The sequence below is a fragment of the Chanos chanos genome, chromosome 8 (assembly GCF_902362185.1).
Source record: "Chanos chanos chromosome 8, fChaCha1.1, whole genome shotgun sequence".
In the NCBI taxonomy this organism is placed as follows: domain Eukaryota; kingdom Metazoa; phylum Chordata; class Actinopteri; order Gonorynchiformes; family Chanidae; genus Chanos; species Chanos chanos.
Genome location: NC_044502.1, coordinates 6,410,886 through 6,437,300, shown reverse-complemented (window position 1 = coordinate 6,437,300; position 26,415 = coordinate 6,410,886). Strand labels below are relative to the sequence as shown.

Here is a 26,415-nt window from a genome sequence, read left to right as displayed (position 1 = left end):
TGCACAAGGTCAACCTCACGGTTGGCATTGCCAATACTGCAGTCGTGAAATCAAAATATTTATCATTGGCATTTGCAAAATGTTTTGCATTAAACAATAAGGTTTACTGCCATCAAATCAGGACTCCAAATGATCAGAGGCACTGTTCAACAATTGTGAGAAAGTGAAATGTCGTATATCACATTCAAAGTTCAGAACTGATTCCAAATGTCATAATCAACCTTCAAACTGGGTACTGAAAACCCAGCAGTGACAGGTTTGAATTCAATTGTCTGTACTAAATTACTCTAGGTAAGCCTAATCTAATACACGTCTTTTTAAATGATTTATTGCAAGGACCACACTCCTTGCAATTCTATATGTAAATCTCTGTTCAGCACCGGTTGGACAAGAATTTTGTGGATTGCATTTCATCCTGTCTTGGGTGCTGATCAACCTAGCTTTTAGTAAACCCACTGATTTTTGCATATTCATTTGGGAAACTTATGTGTGAAGCTGTTTTCGCTATTACAGATAATTTAGGAACAATTATATTCTTTTTATGGGAGGGGGGCAGGGGCTGTATTTGTCAGTAATTAAACTGTTAAACTGGTCCTCTTGTCTCACTTGACTGCTGTCCGTCAGTTAGCCCCCCCCCCCCCCCCCCCCATGAAAACATAAAAGTAACTTAGTAATTTAACTAATTTTACTAATTTAATTTAGTAGAAGTGAAATATTATCCCTTCACCATGTTTTTTCTTTACACTCAGAAAACTGGAATTCTGATTCAACACTACAATGCCCTCCTCTCAGTTCCTACTGTATAAGATTTACTGATGAACACACCAGTATTTAACATTAGTTTTGAGTTAACTGACTTAACACAGTTCAAGTGTGATTTCACCCGCAATTTGTATGGGTGCCTGCAGTACCTGTCCTGGCCAAGTGGGGGAAGCAAAAGCAGCAAATGTTCAAGGGACTTTTGTCCAAATCTGGGAAACTCAGAAACACCACCATTTCTTCCACACAGTTAACTCTGTGTTCATTCCCCGGAACTGTAACCAGGCTTCCATACAGCCTTTACACTCCTGGGACAGTAGTACGTTAAAGCAATGGAACACAGTCTAAATTTTACTCCAAAAATAGTTATTGTATGATAGTTCTTAACATGTAATCTGCCTGATCACATGAATAACAGGAGCATGGAGTGCCTAAGGTGGAATTTATTTAAGTTAAATCAAGCTTAGAGAAGCCTTGACGCCTATCAAACTTAAAGGGCTCTGGTTTATAGTTCAGCAAATACCACAATAACAGGTGAAGACTATGTGACCGTCAAGTTTCCTGACAATAGCGTGATATCCTGTATGAACCCAGGTGTTCTGGGCCCGTTACTCCTAGTGTACGTGCGATGTGTCAGAAATGAGCATGTCATAGATGTTTTACTGACAGAGTGGAAAATTCATAAGATTGTCATATTCCATTACCACCCAGTTAAACAGTCCCTTATGGGTCGAAATATCAGTTATCAGTTATCAGCTATCAGTTATCTAAAATGTAAGATGAATCATCAACCCTTGAATCTGTTAATTGCACCTCTGGAAAGGTTTTTTTTTTTTTTTTTTAGAGAGAAAACCGTGAGCCTTTTGCACAGTTGGTTTGCTATCAAAATGTCGGTAGGAGGTTTTTCAAAGAGCGCTGCATCTAACACATGGTGACCAAGTTAGCACAGCGTGTGTAGTCCATGTTTATAGTCTGTAGAGGGGTTGGGGTTGACACTTAGATTACCACCACCACAACAATACAGACACACACAGACGCATGCACACACGCGCACACACACACACACACACACACATATCCATACACACATGTTCATACAAACACATACACACACACACACACACACACACACATATCTATATCTATATCTATATATATTTATATTTATATATGGGTGTGTGGATTAGGGTTTATCATAAAGGATTACATTATAATGATAACGCATAACAGTCTGCGTTCTGAAATCAGAAATTACCTTTAGGAGGCAGGTCCAGACGAGCAGGGCTTGTCCAAAAATATGAAATCCTGTGGAAAATTAATGCGGGGGGGCAAAAAAAAAAAAGAACAGAGAGCAAATACAGTTCGAGTTATGGGTGGCACCGTGAAAAACTCCACACTAATTAACTGACTACACACCTGAATCAATCAGTATCAGCATCAGTGCACTATCACCATCTGTACACTTCCCTCTGATCCTTGCTTTGATTTTCTATTTTGTCACATTTTTTTTAGTTACCAAGGTCATCAATTCTCTCATTCACTGAACTTTTTTTTTTTTTTTTTTTTGAAGGTAAGAAGTTCAGTTGCCCCAAGAAAATGTCATCCTTTTTTTGTGTGTGCGTGTCTTGCCTGTATATTCCACATACTATAGAGAGTACATATCCACCTGGATGTTTTTGTTAATGACAATCCCAAATCTTTTCTTGATAAAGTTAATGGTTATAGATTTAAAATGCTCTTCGTTGGCTAAATTCTACATAATGAAAGAAAACATTTGTGGAACTGCAGCCTCAGAGTCAGAAGCACTGCTTTCAGGAAGACCCCTACATACTGATGGGGAATGTACCAAGAATTTGTATTTGTAACAATACTTTCAGTATTTCTTTAAACTGACATTTGAATGTTTAAAGAGACTTTTTACACACCATGTCCAGGCAACAACTCAAATAAAGACACATTTGTAAGTCTTACATACCCTGACAATCCATTTAGTACTTCATTGTACACCCATTGTACTTCAACACAGAAATGTTACAGAACGGTGTTTTAATACTTGCCGTGTACTCCAGTCATGTTCTTGAAAGAGGGGCCCCTGAACCGCTCGGTAAAAGCTGTTGGTGACATAGTGAACGCGAAGCCTTTGAAATCTCTGTAAAAAGCAGTGAACAACTTCTCTTTGAAGCTGACATGGTATCAACCACATGATCAGGAAAGGGTTTTTTTTTTTTTTTTTTACCTCATACTGCCTTATGTTTCGAGAAAAACACCTATCTTATGATCTATTTTGTTCGTATATGGACGAGTATTTTTACTTCTGCTTTTTATAACTGGCTTCGACCACAATTGCTCATTGTTTCCCCTCAGCATTACTGCTGTTTTAACTATGCAAATTCTTTGACACATTCTGACATGAAGAAGGACATGCTGCTCGCTTGATTAACCTTTAAACTCAATTGGTACAGATGAGGAAGATCTGAGTGCCGTGACTTCAGTCTTAAAACCACTGTTTCTACAAAAATGGCTGTTTTTCCATCAGCTAGTTCAAGAGGCACTCTGGGACAGACTGCAAAAAGAAAGTGGGTACTTAATGACACAGATCTGAAATCTGAAAAAAAAAAAAAAAACTCACACGCAAAAGAAATTACATACCACCACTACTACTACTACTACCACTACTACCACTACTACTATTACTACCACTACTACTACTACCACTACTACTACTACTACCACTACTACTACCACTACTATTACTACCACTACTACTACTACTACCACTACTACTACCACTACTATTACTACCACTACTACTACTACTACCACTACTACTACCACTACTACCACTACATACTACTGCTACCATTACATACTACTGCTACCACTACTACTACCACTACTATTACTACCAATACTGCCACTACTACTACCACTACTACTGCTACCACTACTACCACTACTACTACTGCTACCACTACTACTACCACTACTATTACTACCAATACTGCCACTACTACCACTACTACTACCTACTACTGCTACCACTACTACCACTACATACTACTGCTACCATTACATACTACTGCTACCACTACTACTACCACTACTATTACTACCAATACTGCCACTACTACCACTACTACTACCACTACTACTACTACTAATACTACCACTGCTACCACAACTACCACTACTACCTCTACTACTACTACATACTACTACTACCACTACTACCAGTACCTACTACTGCTACCACTACTACTACCACAACTACCACTACTACCTCTACTACTACTACATACTACTGCTACCACTACTACCACTACTATTACTACTACTATTACTACTACTATTACTAATGCTATAAGAGTTAGACCATATGGAGACCAAATGAGAGTTTGACCTGTATGCTGCTGTTTGTATGGTCTAATAGTCAGTCTGAGGGGATCAAGTAGAAGTCATGATTCCCACACTCACACGTTTTTCATCTCCAGTTACCAGGTGAAGAGTCTGATAACATTTACAAACTCACCAAGGACTGACTCACCAAGGACTGACTCATGCCCCAAGTTTGGGTTGTTTTTTTTTTTTAAATATCTGTGTTCTTTGATGGAAATGCTTCTGACATGATGGGCTATGTTTCTTTCCACGTGACGCACAAGGCCAAATGTGCGAACCGTTGGTGATTGTGAACTTTCTCTACTTATGAACTAGATGCTATAGTAAAACAGTTTGTTTGTCGATAAAAAAAACCAAAACAAAACAAAACTGACCAATCAAGTCTCTTTTGCCTCTCTAGTTCCCTCACTCATTTGGGATGTGTTTTTAGAAGGTTGAGTACAAAGAACTGAGGCTGTTCAAATGGTAAAATGGCAGATTACTCCATGGAGAAAGGGTTCTTTGACTTTTAATCGTGATTCACATGCATATTGCACACGCAGAGCCTGCTGCAGTGTGGTTCTAAAACAGGAATAGTTACCTGTGCACCTCACCGTGTCTTTGATGTAATTTGTCCATAACATTTTAAGAAGAGACTTTTATGGGGAAATAAAACCACACTCTGCTACATGACCTACATACTGATCCAACTTTCCACTCTACAAGTTTGTGAAGCAGCAACTGAACTTAATTAAAAAAAGAGAGAAAAAAAAAAACAGCACTGTGCTTAAGCATCCCAGCTGATGATGACAAGACCGACGGTTGTTTGAATGTGAATGAAACTCGAGTGTAGGATTAAGTATCTATATCTACCTTCATCGGTAAGACCACTGAGACATCCATTCATCAGCTTTTTTTTTTTTTTCTTTCACGGTACCGTGGGACCAACTATGTGTCTGTGTGAGGGTCTGTCTGTCTGTGTTTGTGTGTGTTTGTGTGTGTGTGTGTGTGTGTGTGTGTGTGTGTATGTGGTGTCTTTGTGGGCGAGCGTGGGTCTGCACACACAGTGTGTGCAAAATGCAGCAATCTAAGGTCCTGCCAGAACATCAGTAACCTGTGGCAGTTTCTAGGTGTAGTCATTTCTATTGTTCAAGCATCAGATCTTTTTTTTTTTTTTCAATAAGAAAGGAGAAAAAACAACAAGGTCTTTAGATGTTCAATGAGAAATAAGGTGAACTTCTACACTGCCCCCTCCCCTCCCCTCCCCCCGTTTTTCCCCCTACTCTACTTCTGCAGGTAAACACCAGCTACATGTGTGCAGCTGTGGTTTGAGTGTTCTGAGTTATCAGGAAATAAACCCAAGCAGGAAAGAAACATTGTAACCGCAGCTCAGGTGTACATGTTTTCATGGCTAGTGCAAATTCAAGCGCAAAATCTGGGCCTTCAATGTTTCCCTTTACATCGATAAAATAATCTACTGAAGGAATACATTCCGGCAGCCCAAAACTAAAGGAAAACACTTACATAAAAGTAAGCTGGGAAGTAAACAGTGCCTCCCTGCTTTACGTATGGAACTTCTCTGTTGATTTGTGTCTTGCCGGGATGTTTGAAAAATGTTTACAGTGTACAGACATGCACCATATGACATTAAATATACAATAATGTGGGCGTCATGTACACACACACATACACACACGCACTCATGTACACACAAACACATACACACACACACACACACACACACACACACACACACACACACACACAAAGCACCCACGCACACGCACACGGACACACACACACACACACACACACAAGCACCCACACACACAAGCACCCACACACGCACATGCCTACGGACGTGAATGCCCTTATGCATATGACCCCAAACACATGCACACAAACACATTCACACACCCACCCTAATGCACACCGGCCAGCGAGATAGATTTGGCTCTGTATGCCCGTATGCCATACAATACTCTTCAGACCCCATAAAACTGCACACTACATGTTTCATGAGTGAAGAGACAGATTCTGGGATTTTTTCTGTGTGGAACAAGTGTGTCAAAACTCACCCCAACTTATCATTCTCGAGAAAGAGAACATGAGGCCAAAACAACCTTTCTTTCATCTAACCACTTTAGTTGAGTGAAAAGAAAAGTTTCAGTTTGGTTGTTTTGGTTTCCCTTGGCTATAAGACGGCGCAGTTCTCCCACACAACCCTAAAAGAAGCATGGATCAGGGGTTTAACATCCATTTATGACGTTTTCAACGTTGTTTCATATGTTCATTTTTTTTGAAGGTCAACATGTTTGTCTTTGCAGAATTAAAAAGAACTGGACCAGCTCATACGGTTGACATAAGAACAGCATTGTATTTATTGCATAAGCTAACCACAGAGAAGAAATTCCACGAAGACACAGCAACAGAGATAAGACAACGGTACTGCAGCATGTCATAAGATTTCATGAACATGTGAACTGTGCTGATAAGTCACACAATTCACATTGTACTTTTCAGGTAGGTATTAAAGAGTCAGAGAGACCCACGTAATCTCTTACCGCACATCACTTTTGAATTTAAACCTCTTTCTTCCACTTTTCTACACTGATCTATCTTTATAAGAGGTGGTTTCTTAAGAAACTTTATTTGCATATGGAGGAATTTGGAAACAGCATTTGTTGCAGCCCGAGAGGAAACTGCAGAATTTACAGTGAATTGCCTAGCATTACGTTACATCATCGGAAGTGCTAGATTTAGCTATATATTTATATTTCATGAGGAAAAGAAGTGTAGTACTGATTTCATTTTGATTTGATATTTACATAAATCATATTTACGTAAATCATATTTCATGAATCATAGTTTGTTGAATAACATATTGGAAATCTTAAAATCGGTCAGACACAGAAACTTTAATTCTAAGCCTCGTTTTTTTCAGCCCACATCCCCACATCATGAACAGGAGTGTCCTGAGTGTCCACAGGGTGGTACTATATCCTCAACAGCTATGTCCATAGGGCACAAAGCACAGTATAGATATACAGATGCAATGTACAGTACAAAACAGTGGTAAAAACACATTTTTCAAATTAATTTGCTACTGTTCATAGGCTAATGTTAAGATATAAGAACTGGGTTTTTTTTTTCCTTTTTTTTTTTCTTTTTAGTTTTCAGAGACGGTTTCAGACTTTCTGTGTTATTGAGAAGGTCCTACTTAGTTTGATGAGATTTAACCACTTCATTTTCAGATATGTAATTTTTGGTTGGATGTCAGGTTTTAAATGTTTTAATTCAAAAATTAAGTAATCAAGAGAACAATATTAATTTACTATTTAAATAATAGGCCTTGTTTAGTAACTTTGAGAAATTGTTTCTATTTAAATCTGTGTAGTACAATGGATGGTTCTTGTAAGAAGTTGGCATTTGTATCCCATATGCTACTAAGAAAAGTTATAATATTTATATTTTTGTGGTAGGCCGTGGGCTTTGTGTTTAGAAATTAGAATTTCAGTTTTGATTTTAAAAGCATGCTGCTAGTACATGCCGTGTTGTGAATTTCAGTCAAACTTGAATGAAAATGATGTCACCCATACTACTACAATATGAATGGACTTTTGGAAGTGGAGAAAGGCATTATTTTATACCCGGCTATCGTCAAAAAGTGACGACAGAGAATTTTAAGTTTCACATCTGAAGTCGCTTGTGAAAAGGTTTTCTACAAAGCAGTGTTTTTCAAACATACAACTTTTCCAGGTTTCAGAAACATGACCAAATCATCAGTGTTACTGAATATATTGTACATGAGCATATGAAATTCAGAGTAACATGGAATCCAAATGCATCAGTTTTTGCATTCACTGTCAAAGTCACTGAATTTCAGGTATTTTTGCTTTAATCAAACTAGAAAGCAAAATATCTATATAACACAGAGTTTGTCATGATGTCAAATTCAACATTTAGTTCGAAAATGTAACAATGATGCCACATATGTGGACACTCTGTTTTAAGTAGAACCGGTGAAATGGATGAGGCAGGTACATGTGAGTTCATGCAGATGTGTTCTAATTGCCATTCTAGAACTTGTAAATTGATTTTGTATAAATGTACATTAAGAATGAGTGCCTAGCTTAAGGGCCTGGTACCTTATATTATTATGGGCAATACTGAACACTCCCTTATAAATACTCTTTGCTGTTTGCTTATGCTGACCTGTGTCCATTTACTTGTAATGACATAGATTTCCTGACATTCTATGGCAAGTGTTACACAGCACTTACTTTTGAGATGCTCTATTTCGAATGGTACACCATGGCTTTGGATCATGGTGCTGCAGCCTTACTCCCATGTTATAGTATAGCTGATTTGTTAATTATTGCTCATAGGATCCCAAGTACCAAGCACTGTTACATCCCCCTCATTGGGCAATAGTTTCTTTTCTTGTGCTTTTGAAGACCTCTTGTTCATTAGCACTGTTTCTACCTGTATTTGTACATGGTTCACTCTTTTATGTCCTTCAGTAATTCTTGCACTTGTGTCTTGTTTCCGGTAACTTGTATCAGTTTAGCTATGGTACTTAAACCAGAGCAGGCTCCTTCATGGCTACATGCTTGGATTGCATTTTGCTTCATTTAGCGTGTGGTAAATGAGTGAATATGAATATATGAATAAAACTATAATGGATTTTCAGGTAAAGAAGCCCTAATGGACTAAGAGATCAGTATATACACATACATACATACATACATATACACACACACACACACACACACACATATATATACGTGTGTGTGTGTGTATATATATATATATATATATATATATATATATATATATATATATATATACTGTATATACACACCTCATAGTGTATTAATACACTAAATAATATTAAACAGAGATTGAAAAAATATGTTCCTGAGATACAGTGAAAGTGAAAGGAATCCAGCTAAGGTCTACATCAGATCTGCAATGTGGGGAAAGGCATGATGAATACATTTCAAAGTTTTATGAGGATGGGCCTACTTTATAGTTCTCACAGTGCTAAAAATTTGGTGTGGTCATTTGGTGTTCAGTGTCTCTATAAAATGCCTGGATTATGTCATCACAGCAATATCACCAACTCATCCTAATTCATTCACATAGAGATTCATTAGAGGCAAAACCAAAAACAGTTATCAAAGTAACTCAATACAACTATTTTTTGGCTGTTTCTTACTGCATATGTTCTTCCATGCACTTGAACATCACAGATAAGTAAGTGATTCATGTAAGTGATTTAAGGACATCAGACAAAAACCACCATTCTTTTAAACTAATTTTGAAGATTTTTCTTTTATTTCTCTTATGACTTTATGAAATTTAAATGAACTCTCATAAATTAATCAAGCCTTAGATCAACTGCATATTAGGAGCACAGTACTGATAATGGTTAGTCCCCTCTCCATAAAGTGAATCACTTTCCTTGTTTTTTTTGTCCTGTTTTTTTTTTTTTTTTTTTTTGTATTGTATGGATGAAGGCATAGAGTGAAAATTCTGTATGGGGATTTTTTCAAGATTTTTCTTGCTAAAGTCACACCCAATGCTAGAAAAAGAAACGGAAAAATAGAGGCAGAACAATAATTTGCATACTTCCAAGATGCTTTCAGCTTGTGTGAAAAAGTAGCAGCACCTACTACGTGCTTTTAGCTCAATGTGGTTGCTAATTGCTCAAGAGATAAAGTTAGCAAGTTAACCACACAACAAAGGTTCCCACTGTCTTTTCATACATCTGTCCAAGCTTGTTTTCTCCATCTTTAGTAGGAGTAAGCACTTACTGAAGACATATAAAAGCAGGTAAACATTTTTATGCTTAACATTATGTTAGCCTAAGATTCATCACATCAATGTGACAAGGCAGGGGCCTCACTTGATCCTAAGAGAAAAATGATCAGTTTTCATGTCCTGCATGTTGTTAGTTTGTAAGGTGCTATTTGATTTCAGACATATGCTGTGGACACTATTATTCAAATGTTTGTTAGTGAGTTAGGGTGAAGTAGGATGGTGAAAGTTTAGCACGATTTTCAAGAGCTATATGCCAGTTGCCCACCCATCTTTGCTGTTTTAGCTTTTAGCTAAATATATGTATGTTTTTATTAACTAATTAAGAGATATCTCTCATATTTTGGTTCAACACTGAGAAGCACAGCTGTCATGAGCAATGTAAAACCCCCCAAAACACCCACTCTTCACCCCCCCCCCCCCAAAAGAAAGAAAGAAAAAGGAAGAAAAAAAGAAAAAACAGCAACCAAAAAAAAAAAAACAGTTTTATGCTGCATAAGACTCCGTTTTTCACAGTTATACCACAACATAACAGTACAACAGTTGTCATGGTGATGTCATTGCGCAATAGTGGGTATGCTGCGAGACCTTTTCATCACTAAGCGCACCTCCACGTCTGGAAGGCTGTCCTGTTTGGTCTGCCCGCAACCCTCGTCGGCAACTGCCATGTGCAAGTCGAAACGCAGGGACACCGACTTCTTCCTCAGCTTTGGGTTTCCTTGAAAGAACGATCCTTCCCACTGCTTTATGACTTGGTCAACCTTCTCTGTCCTGCAGGAAAGGGACGAAAAGAACAAAGGACGACAGAACGCTCTGTCAGATGTTTCTATCATTTCCACTGTTCTTTTCATCCTCGCTGTTCATACAGATTTAACATCGCTCGAGGCGCAATTTTGCAGTTTACGTTCTAAAATTTGCCCTATGAGAACGGATCCTGGATTTGTTTTCCAAGTAAAGATGAAAGTAAGTTCCTGACTGAGTGACGCTCTCGAAAGGGAATGTGTACAACTAGTGTGTAATTCAATCCCTTGCCCAAGAAACCACCCCTATATGTTCTGGTTTCAACTTTCTAGACACCATCACTTTGCCTACCAACTGGGGCTTTGACTGACAGGCTTCGATTTCGGTCCGAGCATGTGTGTAAAAACGGTTGGCGAGAGGAAGTTACACGAGGCACAGCTCCGTTTCATCTGGGATCGGAGGACAGGCTCCAAAGTTTAAAAAGTAAAAATTTGTACGTGCGACCCTCTTTTTGTCATTCAAACTAGCCACTCTAGATCTTTTGGTATCCGCAGCTGCACAAAGCACCTTCATGAACTTTGCAGTTGTGGTCTACATCACAAACAGCTCTACGTCGCAGGCAAAGTCTCACTTCACCTGCATTCACAGACCATCTCAGTTTCTGATATAGACACGTGTCTGGCATGCAAGGACCTGAAGATACAGGAAATCAAACGTCTTGTGGCCTGTATCTCCAGAGTTGCAAGCGGCCTGGTTATGCTCAGCTTTTGACTGTGGAGGGGAGTAGGCTGGGGAGGGGAGTCGACCGGGGAGGAGGTGGGCGGCATATGACCACCAAGTCGGCCGTTTTAACTGTAACTGTGACGCTTTTGGGGTATAAACAGTGTCTAAAAAAAAATCAAAGGAAGTCTTGTCTTGTCTCAGGGTGAGGAGACCTTTTTCAAACTGTCACCATCAGTCAAGTGGAAGCAAATAACTAGTTTTTTTTTTTATATATATATATTTCATAATAAGATTATATTTCTTTATATATGAATACACTATTCTTGTTATTATTCGTAACACTTCAAGAAGTAACAAGTACTTTGATTAAACAAAAGGCCCAGACTAAAGCCGGAGTGATAAGATATAAGCTTATATAACTATTCAAATGAATAGTGGTTGGGGTGATATGTATGATTCTCACTCTACGGTCCCATGACCCTCTGCACTCTCTCGCACGATGTTGCCTTGGAAGATCTCTTGAGTTTTTATGGTAGCAATCTTCCCCTCACTGTTCTTCACGGGCTCTGTAAAAAGAACAAAACAAAACAAAACAAAAAAAACATTTGAACATGTCTTCGTGTGTGTTTATCATTCTCACAAATCCTGGGCCTCAAGTTATGGGCGAATGAGAATACACTTATATAAACAGTATGCATGTGTTTGCATATGTGTCTACGTGTGTGTGTGTGTGTGTGTGTGTGTGTGTGCGTGTGTGTGTGTGTGTGTGTGAGCTGTGCTGTTTCGCTTACCTGTAAGAATAACTAAACTTCTCTGTCTACGCAGTACTGCTGGACTTCTCCTGGTTTTATTCACAGTACTGTGAGACTCTGATAGGGGCAGCACCTCTTCCAGGTCATCCGTGCCATTAGCTATTCCATTCTGCTCCAGTGCCATAACAGGTCTGCTCCAGGGTTTGAGTTTTGGAGTCTGACCATCATAACCAAAGAACCTAAAGTTAAGAAAAAGGCAAAGAAAGAACAGACGCACAAAGAAACTAGAGATACGAACGTATGTTGCTGCATAAAACTTAAATCTTAGCGAGCACTCTAATCAGATTCCACTTCTTCTTCTTCTCTTTCACCTGCCCTCTTCACGTTCCAGCAGCTTCCTGTAGGTGGTGATCTCATACTCCAACCTCATCTTAGTGTTGAGGACCTGTTGGTGTCGCTGGCGCTGGTTGGCTAAGCTGTTACGGACCTCCTGCAACTCGGCCTCGAGACCCTCGACCGTCCGGGAAAGATCTTGCAACTGGCAGGCATACTGTTGTTTGTTCTGGGAGAGGGAACTTTCCAAGCCTTTTTCCTGGAAAGATAATGCGGATACCTATAATGACTGTGCCACATCTTTTTGTGAGGTACCGTGAACCATTTTTGGCCCTAATATTAACTTGGTTCTAGTAATTCCAACTCAGTCCAAACACTGTGATGAAACTGCAGTGCTATCACTTTTCAGCAACCTTCATACTGGTCCTACTGTACATTTGCCGAGAAGCTTGTCTTTTACATACAGTTGTCCATTGTGAAGGGGCAAGTTGATTTAAAATGAAGAGCTAAAATATACAAGCTGTTCTTTCCATTGTGTTGAGTTTCACTCACAGAGGTAAGCGCCCACTACTCAGTCATCCATGACACTATTCAGTCATTCAGTCAGTGTACAGTTTTATGAAATAGTGTAGATGCTGGCATATATGGTATGAGTAATGCTGGAGTTGGTGCAGTGCACTATATGTGACAAATGAGTTTTAATAACAATGACATAGAGCATCAGTAGTAGGAGCACTGTAACTGGCCTAGATGCAGCCACAATGTGACCTTGGCCTCATATTCTCCCCGTCTCCGGTTATAAGAATGCTAATGTGAGTGTCTTGACTCAAAAAACAAAAGCGAAATGATAAAAATCCCCATATTTGCGGTACCGATGTAATAAAGTAATTGTCCTCTGTCCTCGAAGACTGTGGAAAATTCACTGTAGTTATATCATAAATACTGGGTCAAATTCATATTTGATTCTTCCTGTCTCATGATTAAAATAAATATTAATTTGACCTTAACTGAATTTAACCTTTGCCAAAAGTTATCTCATTTGCTTACTAACCACCAGCACTATGTTTTTAAAACCACATCCTTTGGCAAATGCGCTTAGAGAGTGTGGGTTTTGCACCTTGAGAGAGAAAGAGACAGAAAGAAAGAGAGAGAGAGAGAGAGAGAGAGAGAGAGAGAGAGGTGGAGAAAAAAAGAGGATGTTTACAGGACTCACTAGGGCACGCAGTGACTCAATCTCCACCTGCAGACTCTGCCACTGTTTCCTGGCCTCCGTGAGCTCAGCCCGGGCCTCTCGAAGAGCCGCCTCCCCGTGTTTCACCTGAGCCCACACCCTGCTGGTCTCCTGCTGCTGAGGAAACACGACAGGAAAAAAAAACGTCGCCTCAGTGGGTTTATTTTTGAACTCTGAAACTGATATTCGTCTTGCCGGACCAGAGACTGAATTGTTCTTTTTGCTTTTGCAGGGTCTGCTCTACTTTGTTGTTGGTAGAGAGGGTAAAAGCAATCTCTCTCTCTCGATGCCTCTGAACATCGAGGAGGGCCTTGAGTTTTATTAGACATATTTGAGTCCTTCACAATTCAGTGATGTGTAACAATTGCTTCCACATATTCCTTGAGCGCACAAATTGCCCCCTACAGAATGGTTGGACGACTTCTTATAAAAAAGCAAGGGCTAGCAGATGTTGGTAGTTATGTATCTGTTCATAAAAGACAAGATTGCTGTTTGTAATGATCAATAAAAATTAAAAAAAACAAAAAACAAAACAAAAGACTATCATCTGACTGCATTTCAGTAGTACATTCTGTGTCTGTGCCTAAACTGAACTGGATTGTATCTGTCCACTTCAGCTACTTCAACACATCGGGTTGAAACATGATTAAAACAACAAAAAATTACAGCCGCTATTTTCTGGTTGAATAAAAACGCCACAGTATCTAAGAACCCCCCCCCCCCCCCCCCCCCCCCCCAGACTGAGTGTGTGCCTGTGTGTTTATGTGTAAAATACCCACTTATAAAACAAAGCACAGGGTGAGACACAAGATACTCAGTCTAAGATTACTAATATGAGACAGCAGTCACAACACAATATGATCTCTGTCAACACCACTCTGAGCTCTGTACGAGGAATATAATATCCAATTAATCCCCTCCTCCCCACAACTCTCCGCAGTGCCGCGGTCAGCCTCTCAACATAAGATAGGGTGTGTCTGGAGGGCAAGAAGCCAATAGTGAGGGGGGGTGGGGGGTGGGGGGAGTTAACTGCAAGCATCTCACTGCATACCTGTGGTAAAGATGCTGCTGCTGCTGCTGCTCCACTCGATGTAACTGTGCTACTAGGCCCCGGTTCTTGGGCGGCGTGAGAGCCTGGGGCTGGATTACGCTCTGCTGCTGAACCTCTGTGGCTCCTGGCTGGGCCCGGATGGTCTCGCTGGGTGCCGATGCGGTCGAGCAGCTGGGAGAGATCCATTCCTCTGCCATCCTCCCCCGCAGTGACTTGCACTAGCACTCTGATGCTCGGGCCAGTTTCCTGCTACTGCTGCTGCTACTGCTGCTACTGCTGCTGCTGCTGCAGAGCCTGTGTTGTCAGAAATCTGCTGGGGAGGGAGGGAGAGAGTGTGCGAGAGAGGAGAAATACAGAGAGGAGAGGGGAGTGTTTGTGTGTGTGTGTGGGGGGGTGTTAAAGAGAGACAGAGGGGGAGAGAGAGGGGGCGAAAGAAAAAGAGAGAGAGAGAGAGAGAGAGAGAGAGAATGTGTGATAAAGAGAGGAAGAGAGAGAGATGGTAATGTTGCTTGTGCGGGGGAGGGGGGGTTGCGGGGGTTGGGGGCACTGTTAAAATATAAAGTTTTAATTAATCACTACTGGGTCATTCCGCGTCATTTCAACCACATTGGGAAAATCTTTCCGCCACACCATCTCAGAATTGACTGATAATTTTTTGTCCTGAAGAATACACTCCGACATGACATATCCCAGAATTTCAGCTTCCTATTCCCAAAACTTTGCTGTGTGGAATTTATTTAGTACTCGTGAAAACTATATTTAATCATTTTTTCAGTCACGGGCATTTTTCTAATCTTTGGAGCTCAGTAACTTGGCCATAAATGCCACCAGAGCTCGGAAATTTAGTATGCTGACTCAATATTTCTTGTAGATTCCAAATCTGTAATTTGTTCTATGCTGGATGGAATGGCTGAATAGATATAGAGGCCCAAACATGGTTACAAAATTTGTTGGAGCAATATTTGGCGGTATAAAAAGTCAGGAAAATAAAAGTGTACAGAGCTGATCACTTACAGTTTTGCACACATTTATGGGCACTTTAGGAATAAACAGCCAATGGAGTGATTAACGCATTAATGTTGGTACAGTGTCTTACCTAAATTTAGAAAAATGCTTTTCATGTACTTTGTGCCAGGTGTCATTTCACCTGGTAGCAGGTGTCCAGTTTACTTGAGAATTTCAGGAAACATTTTATGTATGTCAGAGATATTATGCACAAAATTTCAAGTACGTGTTCCTTCCAGAATACATTTGGTGAGCTGCAGATTTTTTTGTGGTCACTTCTGTGTCACTTTTGCAGTCATTTCCGTGTTTAATTCTGTAACCACAAACAGTGAAAGTAAACAATGTACTTTTATTCAAGCCTGTAATGCCTAGAAGACATTGTTTACCATATTTACACAAGCAGACTCATTTTCAGGCGCAGAAACAAAAGACTTGTTTTGGAGGTACCTTATGAACTATAACTCAGACAATCAGAAAATCACATTACCTGTACGACTGATTACAACATTGATATAGAATACCTGAACATTTGAAAATGACACTAAGTCATGCTTTCCTATAAATGCTTCAAACCGTTTCTTGCAGTCCTTGAGAGTGATGTCAGAGTGTATTCTTCGACACAAAAAATGATCAGCCAATTCTGAGATGGTGTGGTGGATGCCTATAGTTCAAATGACATGGAATGTTCCTACGTAATCACCCGAAAAAAACACGCACAGTCATTCCCTATTCATGGTGTGACTTTCAATGAACCTGATAAGATGGTTGTGTCATAAATTAATTAAAGCCAGTTCAGGTCATGGTTTACTGACCAACATAATAGACCAAGTACTATCTTGAACATAATTCACAAAACAACAAAGCTGTCACTGATTAGTTTGACATTAAAATAATCGTTGCTAACATGGCACCAAAATGCGATTTACTCATCTCTGCTGTGTAACAACAAAGAAATATCCAACCTTGGACCCCAAGAATTTCACTGACTGTAGCTTAGATAAGCGCTGGGGATAGGCTCCAGCACCCCCCGCGACCCTGATTAGGATAAGCGGCTTAGATAATGAGTGAGCTTAGATAATGAGTGGCTAAGATAGCAAGAACGGACAAATCGTTACAAGTACCTGAGGACGTTGAACGTGAGCGTGTGGGCGTTGCGCTGGGGAGATGTCCGTGGATATCCACCTTGGGCGGCCCAAGTTCAACAAAGACATAATGTACAAAAAAAAAAAAAAAAAAAACCCCGTTTTAAATCTCGTTGTAATTTCAGTTTTAAAACCTGCTCCCTCACTCACTTGTAAGACAAAAAAGAAGAGAAAAACTAACAATTTTTTTCAATTTTTGCACTTTAACTGCCCTCTATGGAGTACAGTATGAGAGCACAGGGTGGTTAAATGATGAAAAGGTCAGCTGAGAGATTTAAACAGATGTCCCAGCCTCTCTCTTAATTTATGTTAAATAGTAATATATTACGTAATACCGAACATCACGTTTTAAAGCTGTAATTTCAATTAACAATGATAATAACAAAACAGCTGTCTTTTTCAACGCCAGTGGTGCAGCATTTAGTGTTTGCTGGCTGCCCTGGGCCTGTGCTACGAAGTGAGGTCACTGGCTTATCAAGGTAACTTCTGTAGTGTTCTTATTTACTGCATGTGTGTTGAGGCCACAGTGGCTGGTGAGAACTCTTGTCAGTCTGCAAGAGACCCCCCTTATACTGTCTCCAGCACTCCAAAAATTAGTGTATCCTCATGTTTTTTAAATTTCAATTTATCAAGGGTAAGATGGATAACTCTCTTGCTGACACCTTGGCAGTTGTCTGTGCCCAGCAGAAACTTAATTACAGGACGACCTTTGATCATTCATGAATTTATGGATGTTATTAAGTAAGTTAGGTATTCTTTTTTCTTTTTTTCTTTTTTTAAACATTATGCTATGCAAGATTTCACGGTAATTAGCAAATTGCTAAGTCCTCGTTAAATGTCACTGAGAGACGACCAGTAATTATGTTTTACAATAAATCTCCATTTTAAACATTAAATCTCCTAACAATAATTGTAACTGTCTTGTAATTTTAAAAATTGTGATTGATTCTATGCTTGAATTTTTTATACTTTCTAACCAGTACTAATTGTGGGCTCCTTATGAAATGGAATGAAAAAAAAAAATAATTAGGCCATCTGATTCCTGTTTTTTGGTCCATTGCCTCATAAGCTTGTGTTTAAGAGCAGGGCCCTTTGTAGGAAGACAGAAGGTTCATTACATTTGAAATCAACCCAAAAAACCTTTCAGCATATCAAAATAACTTGAAAGAAAAAATAACAAATGAAAATTTGAAAGACATTCTTATTAATTTATTAGTTTTAAAGAAAATTAAATCCCAGAACTGTTGTGTTAATTCTACACCAGAACTATCGTCTTGTATAAAGTGCCTTATTGATATGAAAATACAGCTTATTGAATTACACGTGGAGTATATAAATAGATAAATGCATGAATAAAACAAGTTGGCTAGCACTGATACATAAACATTTACAATTCAGAACTGAATATTATTTCTACTGTAAGGACCATAATTTTCTGTGATGGAGCTCAGTTACACCACACATTTCTGATCCACGTCAAAAAAACAAATAAATACTGACTCTAGTCTTGACAACCTTCATTAAAGTACCATTTCATAGAACAGCCTTTACTAACTACCTTGCTTCATTAAATGCTGCAAGTCATTTGAATAGCATGCACATTTGTTTAAACACATAACACATACAGTCTTAAGTGATAATCTCTGTGTGTGCGTATGAAAAAGCAGTTTGTTATAAAACCACGGCTTTATCAGACTGAAATTACTTTCGGAAATTTTGTTAGTTCTGAGTGTCTTTTGACTTAACGTAGTTGTTCAGCGGTCACCTCAGACTTTAGTTCAATGATATATAGTTCAGAATGTCATCCATTGTAACATGCACTCTTACATGTCACATTTAACAAATATAGAACGACACACCTCAGAACACAAATGAAACATTGTTGTCTTATGACCGCGTATATGTGGTGTTAATGCCGTTGTCTCTCTGATCCAGTCTACGAATGCAGCCTAAATTCACCTGACATTTGACCCTTATTTTTGAAGATGACAAGACAAGTCACAGCGATACTGCAGTAGCATACCGTATGTCTGTAAAAGGAAATACTGATAACTGTTTGTTAGAGGATTCCTTTTTTTCTTTCATGTGAGGAAATGATAATAATGAGCGGTATCATTACGGTTGGATTATCATGTTTGCAGGTATTGTAGATAACTACAGTTACTCAGAGCTCATGCTTCACTCAAAGAGATCCTCTAGGAGAACCCCAAAACCATACCTGTTGATGACACTGAAGATTTGCAGGTAGAAAAACCCAGTAGCAAACCCCCACTGGTCAAGACAACAGAGAGCTGAGTGACACAGAGGAGTGCCAGTTAACAATCTGTGTACCTTGGATATAAAGCAATTTATGTCTGGGAACCCGCATTGGACGCTTGCCACCTAACCACCGTTGCTGATCAAGCTTATTGAAGAGCTGCTATCACCCTTCATGTCCAGGCCAAGCTTTTGGAGATCCAAACCCATGCTTGCCAGCACTTGTAACAAAGTCAGCTCCTGCTGCGTGGCCTGGTCAACCAGTGCGGGGCATGTTGGATTGCACTGGGGCCACTGGCAGCTGTCAATCAGATGGAAGGGACAACCTTTCGTCGTAGCTTTGCTGTTCTTATTGGCCTCCTGAAGGCTTCTGTCCCAGCACTGCAGAGCACGGGAAAGGGATGTTCCCTTTACTTGGAAGTCCATCCAGTTACTGAAAGAGGACAGATACAGACTGATATCAGCGTTGCATCTTTTTAATTATTACCTGTAAGAATCCCCAAGTTGGAATGTCGTATGAACTGTGATCTACTGTTAATCCTCCCCTTACATAGAAGTTCCCGCCTCTATCAAGTTGAGTGGGGCTGCCTAACATGTCCTCTTGCGCAGGTCTGTGTCTTTTTACTCTACAAATTCCACTGTAGTTTAGAACGACAACATGCCTGGAGGAGAGTGCTTTTCACATCATGACATCCTTAACGATGAGGGCTCATGACCGTCAGTAACCAAGAAATAAGTAGTGAGAGGGAGAATGCCCTGGCTGATTTGCAGCTGGTTCCATTTCCTTTGGACACCCAACCACAGCAGGAATGTACGGCACAGGTAGGACTAGAACCGAGAACCCAAAATGTAGCATGTGTGTCTGCACGACGTGACAGTGCTCCTAACGAGGGGCCCATCACTAAGCACCCTAACATCAATTTAGTGCCGCACACAGCTAAGGAAGTCTTTGAGTCAGTTAAGGGTGCAGCTGCGCTTCTTGACCTTGTCCTCCAGCTCACCTCTGCGAAACGCACTCTTAAGTCACCAGCCCAACCTCCCGGATTAGATTACTAAACAGAAAATAAATCTTCCCGACTCAAACGAACGCCTCTGCCATAATGTGCAACCTCAGCATGCACCATACCCTCTCTTGGACCCTGGGAAAGGTTCAAAAACGCCTTGTGCCTCAGCGCTGTCAGCTGGGCTCAATATGGGGGTGGGGGGGGGGGGGGGGCGCTGGGGCAGGCTGAGGTTTGTGAAAGTGCGAAGTGGTATTTGGTGACACCCAGAATGCGGCATGATGGACGAGGGCCCAAAAACAGGAGCATGAGCTCACCCAGGAGGGATGAGGCATCGCAAGCTTGTTAATCTGCCCCACGCTCTCAGAGAGGTTTGGATGTCCTTACCTTTTGGTGATCAATGTGTGGGACAGACAGGAGGGAGCAAACACGGCCCTGGAATGACATACAGTATGTTCTCACCACACATGTAAGGTAGGTGTGTAAACAGATTTTCTTATAGGTCCTCATTTACCCATGACCAGCAAAGCTACACACCTCAGACGGGGCTAGAAAACCATGCTAAAGGCTTTCTGAGTAGACTTATACCGTCCCAATTGCCTTGAGTACAAAACTGATCAGATGGAAAGTGAAGTTTAATTTGTTCTAGATGCTTAGGACTGTAATAATAAAAGATGTGGAGACTGCTGAAGACTACAGACTTAACCTAGAATCTTATCCTGGGCGATTTTAATATTTTTGGGGTTGAAGGCAATAAAAAAATAATGATTGGTGGTAAGACTTTTCATTAGTCACTTTTCATTGGGAAAAAATTATTAACCAGTATTTTTCTCCTGTAAAACTCCAACGTATTTTTTTTTTTAAGTTTTGCAGTTCAGATATAGTGGAACTTACAAAACTGTTCAGCCAGTTAAATGTAGGCAACAGAAGCTGTCAGTGAGTGTTAAAGAACTTTTTTCCAAGTTTGTAGTAGCAAAGCACTCACGTCACATCCTTAAAAGAGTTTTTCAGCTCTCTCCCAAGATTCTGCATGTAAGTCCACTGTTGCTCAGACAGTGACTGGCCTCCAACATAGATGTTCTCCAGTCTAAGTTGTTCTTCATCAAAGAGCCACTGGACCACAAACACCGGTGCTATAATTGAAAAGAGAAATTGGAAATCACCCAGTTTCAGATATATATGATGTTTGCCATATATACTGCCTTTCATAACCATAGAGTGTCCTTTTATCTAATATCCGATTGGAGAATGACAGTGAGTAATCATTTAAACAAATAATCATGAATTTGTTTTGTTCTCCCTGCTTGTGATAGAGTAGACACTCACAGTTTAATGAAGAGTAGAGCTTGTGTCCATAAAAACATTGCCACTCTTCGCCTCTCTTGTATTGCTGTCTGCACTTCTCCGGGATAACACCATTCCATAACCTGTTAAGGATGCCAAAAAATATTTTTTTGTTCCCCATAAAAACCACCACTGTTCTCCAGTTCTCCATGCTGAAATAGTAAACATTTTAATAGGTGTTCATCAAATGAATGATTTTATGATTGCGGCTGGTATGTTTGTGCATTAATGGTACAAAAACCTAGGGCCAGCAGAGGAATAAAAACCTTACCGAAGTCCCTTCTTGATGGTGTCAACAGGGGAACAGGAAACACTGTCAGGACAGTCAGAAACCTTCTGCTGTTTGCTCTCCAAAAACCAACCAGAGTCGACTAGGCCTCGCACTTGAGCGTCTGCTCCAAGTTGCTCTAAAAGACTGGACACCTTCTCGATATTCAGTAACACACCCGTTCCCCCAGCACTGCAAATTGGAGGCAAATTGGTTGCTACTTCAAACCAAAGTATTTGTTTTGTCTACGGTGGCGTAATTAGTTAATTAATGAAGTATCCTCTGTATTCCAAAGAGTGTTCTTTTCTTGGCATCCGGTTTGTCCAACAAAACTCGTTGCTAACCTCGGAGGAATCCTAGTGCTATGTCTGTCATCATGGTTTGACATATATAGGTATTGTGTCATTGTCCATGGCAATATGGGCCTCAGAAAACATTTTTATGGTAAACAGCAGGATGTGCTGAAAATAGTCCCTCAGTCAGTGTTATGTATGGAGGTGGTGCCGTCAAACTGAGCCAGAAAGGGGGAGGGGTTCATACATGGGGATAGTGTTACAAAGGTTTTATGTTTTAGCATTTCTGCTTCTGCTGTTTGTGCAGCATTGTTTTATGGGACAGTTGTGTCTTGACGTACATGCTGCAGTCACATCGCCAGTCAGAAATTGCTAGATAGCTGGAAGATGTAACACCGCTACGGTGGAGACCTTACCTCGTTCCTGCAAGCATGACAACCTTCGCCTGTTTGATTCCTTTTGACGTGAGGTCTTTGATTACCTCCCGGATGATTAGAGATCCCATGAACGCAAACTCCACTGAAAACAGACACGCAGTGCGCCATGGGACGTCAGGTTTCGTATTCAGTATTCGATTTGGAATATTCTGCAGAGAATTCTGCAGGAAGTGTGTAATAAAGAGATCCTCAGGAAACTCACCTGTGTCTTTTGCCTGTTTGGGTTTTGTTGGAGGCTTATTGGCACTTCCGCTCCATACGTCGCTGGAGCAGTAGGGAACAAATCTGTGCGGATGCAACAGACATAAACCAGTTAGGTGCAAAACCCACACGCACAGATCGCAGGAACGATGAAGTTCACCTAGGTATGCTAGTTAGAATGGAACATTACTCGTATGTTCATTTGAACTTACACAATATTTGCATTATACCAGTGGGGGTTTTCTTCAGCTTGAGATGATAGAATTCCACTCCCTGCAAAATGACACAACACAGGATTCGTACCTGGTTTATATTATGCTGATGTCTCAATTTAACGGAGACTATTGTTGCGTTTGTTACTAGCTACAAACGGACAGAGGAGTCCGTTTTAACGGTGGGTACTACCCTGTAGATAATGTCACCCTACCTTTGCGTGTTTGTGGCCAAGCAGCTGAACTCATCAGTCGAGGGATATTTTTATATCTGGAATCACAGGTCTCTTTGTTGTAACAGCACCAACCACCTAAAAATAATTCACTAATATTAGACTTACATCCGGTTTGACAAGGATATCCCCGTTAGGCCGTTGTTCAGGCTTTCTAAGAATGGTCTGCTCATTTGAAACCTGCACCTCTAACTGCTACATTCACCTTGCGAGCCTTGCTTATTGCCTCTGGTTTGGGAGCTAACAAGGGTTTAAGGGGGTGGGGACGGTGATGTGGAGGGTTGGGGGCTTGTGCACACTGATGTAATATCATAGGACTTTTCAGGTCAAGTGATTGCAGTTTTTCGGTTTTTCGGGTTCAGACAGAATTACAATTCTGCTTTTTGTTTTAGTGTGAGTAGGTTGAAGTCATATATAATCACTGGTCTAAATACATGTGGACGAATTAGAGGTGACATGTTCAAAAAAAGCCAAGGAAAAACATGCGTTCAAGAAGATGACCACCAGTCAAAATAACCCTGAGTACAGCATTTAAGCACGCTGTCTTCCCTTGACAAAATTAACTGAGTTTTAAATACACACCCTCCAAAAATATCAGCCATCTCTTGCTTCCTTTGAACTCCTTTAGGTAAAACCTGTGGACCACAAATATATATAGATGAGGTTATGAATGGATGACATAGTCAGGGCACATCCATATCTGGGCATTTTCAAACTGGTCAAAGTCATTTGTCACAAACAGATTGCGCCATTAACTGATGCGAGCATTAAGCAAATACTTGTAAGATAAATCAGGAAGAGATCTATACATTGTTATAAAAAACACAACGGAAAGACTTACAAACTATTATCCTGACATCATCTTATAGAAAGTATTAAAGGGGATTTTGCTCTTATTTGCATAATGCCTTTTTCATTTTCTGGTTTTATCTGTTGTTTGCCGAAACAATGACCCCGTCCCAGTGCCAGTTATTGAACCAAACAGTTTCACTTGATTAAATAATGCCGTATTAAAGTATAGTATAAATAAATATTTATTCGATGTTTCTGGAAGACTACATGTAAGTCATAACAAAACATATAAAATAAATACATTTTTACATAGTAAAGACTAACTATATGTGTAGCTTTGTAATAAGTGGTGTACATGAAGTATCAGTGATTTCGTATGTACGTCACTGGGAATTGAACTGTGTCTTAAAGTAACTAGTTTAACAGTATGCGCAGGTGGTTGAGACAACAGGTGAGTGCAGCACCACTAAGGCAGGTAAGTGAAGTTTTGTCAAAGGAAATAGACTGGCAATCACCCCAGATTAATATGTTCTAACTCTGTTCACACTGGATTAGTTAGCTGTAACATATCTTTGTCAGACACTAAAATGTTTTACTGTAGGGGTCAAGGACACCTCAAAAAGATAGAACAGTAAGATATGAGAACCGTTCTACAAATATCTTACCCCGCTGCAGTACCATCATTGCACGTGACCAGTGTATTCTTGAGGAAGTGTAGCTTCATGTCGTCGGAGGGCTTGTTGACAGAGGCGGTGTTGTGGGAGGCTCCACGGCTTCCGGAGCTTTCCTTGCTGTGATCTGCGGCGGTCCCTGGTCCCGCGCTGGAATCATCCTCAGGAGCTTGAGGGGAGCCCTCGTTGCTATGGCTCCCGACTTTTTTTGTTGGCTTTCCGCTTTGTTTAGCATTTCGGTTGCTCTGACAAGATATCCCTCCCAGCAGAAGCAAGAACATCAGATGACGCAGAATCTTCATAGCAAATGCAACAGGACCTCCTTTAAAAAAACACACACACACACAAGAGTGGATTTAGAATATTGTCAAAATTCTGGACTTTTACTTTTGAACCAAAATTTCAGAGCAGATCAAGAGGGTGACAGAATATCTCAAAACAAAATGAAAGTTTCTCTCAGAAACTTTGTCTGTAACAGGTGGTTTTATTTTCTGTGAAGAGGTGATGTAAAAAGTTGCTGTTATAAAACCTTATTCAGTGTTCTACATAGACTTCAAATTTCCGCCGACTAAAAGGAACATTAGAATATCAAAAAATTAATTAATCCTCAGAATCAGGAAATTAACAGCACATACCCCTTGGAGAAACCGGTCCTGGTCACCGTGGTGTCTTAGGCTTGGCAGGAACCTCCTTTGCAGTGGACCGTTGTGGTCACAATAAGGCAACGCTTTTGATGATAGCTGTTTTTGGAGGCAGCCGGGGCAGATCTTTGACTATGGTTGTGGGGTGTGCTGGACTTTATAGTGCCACCATATGGATTGCATTTCCCAGCATCCCCTTTGAGCTAGTGCCAGCTCTGGGCTGTAACGGATGACACACTGAGGTTGGACGGTTGATGCCGAGGAGAAAAGATAACACACGCTCTTCTAAACCATATTTCAAAGTCTCCCCCTCCCCACCTAAATGAGTCCTACAACAAGCCCTCCTCCCTTAGACTGGGTTGAGCTTTGATTTAAACACCTACATGGTTTGAATACCTGCATTGCCCTTCAGCCAAATGGTATGAAGCCTCAGGTCAGTGGAGCAAACCTCTCAGCCGACTCTAACTACTAGAAATCATTTCCACTAAACGTCTGTAGTGCTTGGAGGAAAAGTGAGCGGGATGATGATTAACTGCATAAAATGATGGTCTGGTTGTGTTTCTATTAATTTGTAATTTTTCTGATTTCTTTAAGCATAAGCTGTGGAAGACCTTAAATGGTAACAGGCTTTCGACCTGTCATCAGCAAAATCCAGTTTCGATGGTCTGAATAACTGAGACTAGGTAATTGGCATAGTAGCTTTTGAATTTCCTCCCAAACCAAGGAGATGGATGAAAGTTACTTAGATATCTGTTTTGTAAAAACAACTTAACTCTATCAAGTTAAGCTCCATCAAGAGGAAAGAATATAACTGCACCGCAGAATCAGGACAGTACTGTCCCTGTCTTTACATTAATTGGAAGGTGTTAAATGATACTAAAAATGTTATTCCAGCCCCTCATGCTAAGATGAAGACCATCCTGTCAGATGATAAACTGACGTAATTTTTTTATCTCAATATTTTGAAGATGTACACACACACACACACACACACACACACACACACACACACACATACATGTGTATATGTGTATATACATATATATGTCAACAGTATGTCTAAAATACCCATATACTCACAAAAGCACACAAGGTATATGAACTAATCGCAATACTGGCGCAAGCCCAGAG

General features: G+C 40.2%; 2 protein-coding genes across 2 annotated transcripts; both read right to left on the bottom strand.

Moving 5' to 3' along the window:
• Positions 1-10,514: 10,514 nt before the first annotated feature.
• On the bottom strand, positions 10,515-14,985 carry LOC115818457 (keratin-like protein KRT222). The gene is made up of 6 exons (XM_030781830.1): positions 14,782-14,985; positions 13,720-13,854; positions 12,545-12,765; positions 12,213-12,412; positions 11,885-11,987; positions 10,515-10,728 (listed from the first exon to the last, which is right to left on the bottom strand). Exons 1-6 carry the CDS (start codon positions 14,983-14,985, stop codon positions 10,515-10,517), a joined length of 1,077 nt encoding a protein of 358 aa, XP_030637690.1.
• Positions 14,986-19,317: 4,332 nt separating this feature from the next.
• Positions 19,318-24,957, bottom strand: notum2 (notum pectinacetylesterase 2). The gene is made up of 11 exons (XM_030782678.1): positions 24,638-24,957; positions 23,763-23,815; positions 23,163-23,258; positions 22,948-23,008; positions 22,737-22,819; positions 22,514-22,616; positions 21,808-21,996; positions 21,519-21,619; positions 21,178-21,325; positions 20,580-20,627; positions 19,318-19,624 (listed from the first exon to the last, which is right to left on the bottom strand). The coding sequence occupies exons 1-11, from the start codon at positions 24,943-24,945 to the stop codon at positions 19,318-19,320; spliced, it is 1,497 nt and encodes a 498-aa protein (XP_030638538.1). The 5' UTR covers positions 24,946-24,957.
• Between the last annotated feature and the right edge of the window lie 1,458 nt (positions 24,958-26,415).

Bases quoted from the DNA above. Each gene is read 5' to 3' on its own strand.
- notum2 (XM_030782678.1), bottom strand. From the start codon at position 24,945: ATGAAGATTCTGCGTCATCTGATGTTCTTGCTTCTGCTGGGAGGGATA. The intron at 22,820-22,947 runs GTAAGTTCAAAT...GCATCCGCACAG, and splicing joins TGGTATAATGCAAATATTGT to ATTTGTTCCCTACTGCTCCA. The intron at 20,628-21,177 runs GTGAGTGCTTTG...ATGTCATTCCAG, and splicing joins AACTCTTTTAAGGATGTGAC to GGCCGTGTTTGCTCCCTCCT.
- LOC115818457 (XM_030781830.1), bottom strand. From the start codon at position 14,985: ATGGCAGAGGAATGGATCTCTCCCAGCTGCTCGACCGCATCGGCACCC. The intron at 12,766-13,719 runs GTGAGTCCTGTA...TTATCTTTCCAG, and splicing joins TTGAGTCACTGCGTGCCCTA to GAAAAAGGCTTGGAAAGTTC. The intron at 10,729-11,884 runs GTGAGAATCATA...CCTTTCCTGCAG, and splicing joins GAGGGTCATGGGACCGTAGA to GACAGAGAAGGTTGACCAAG.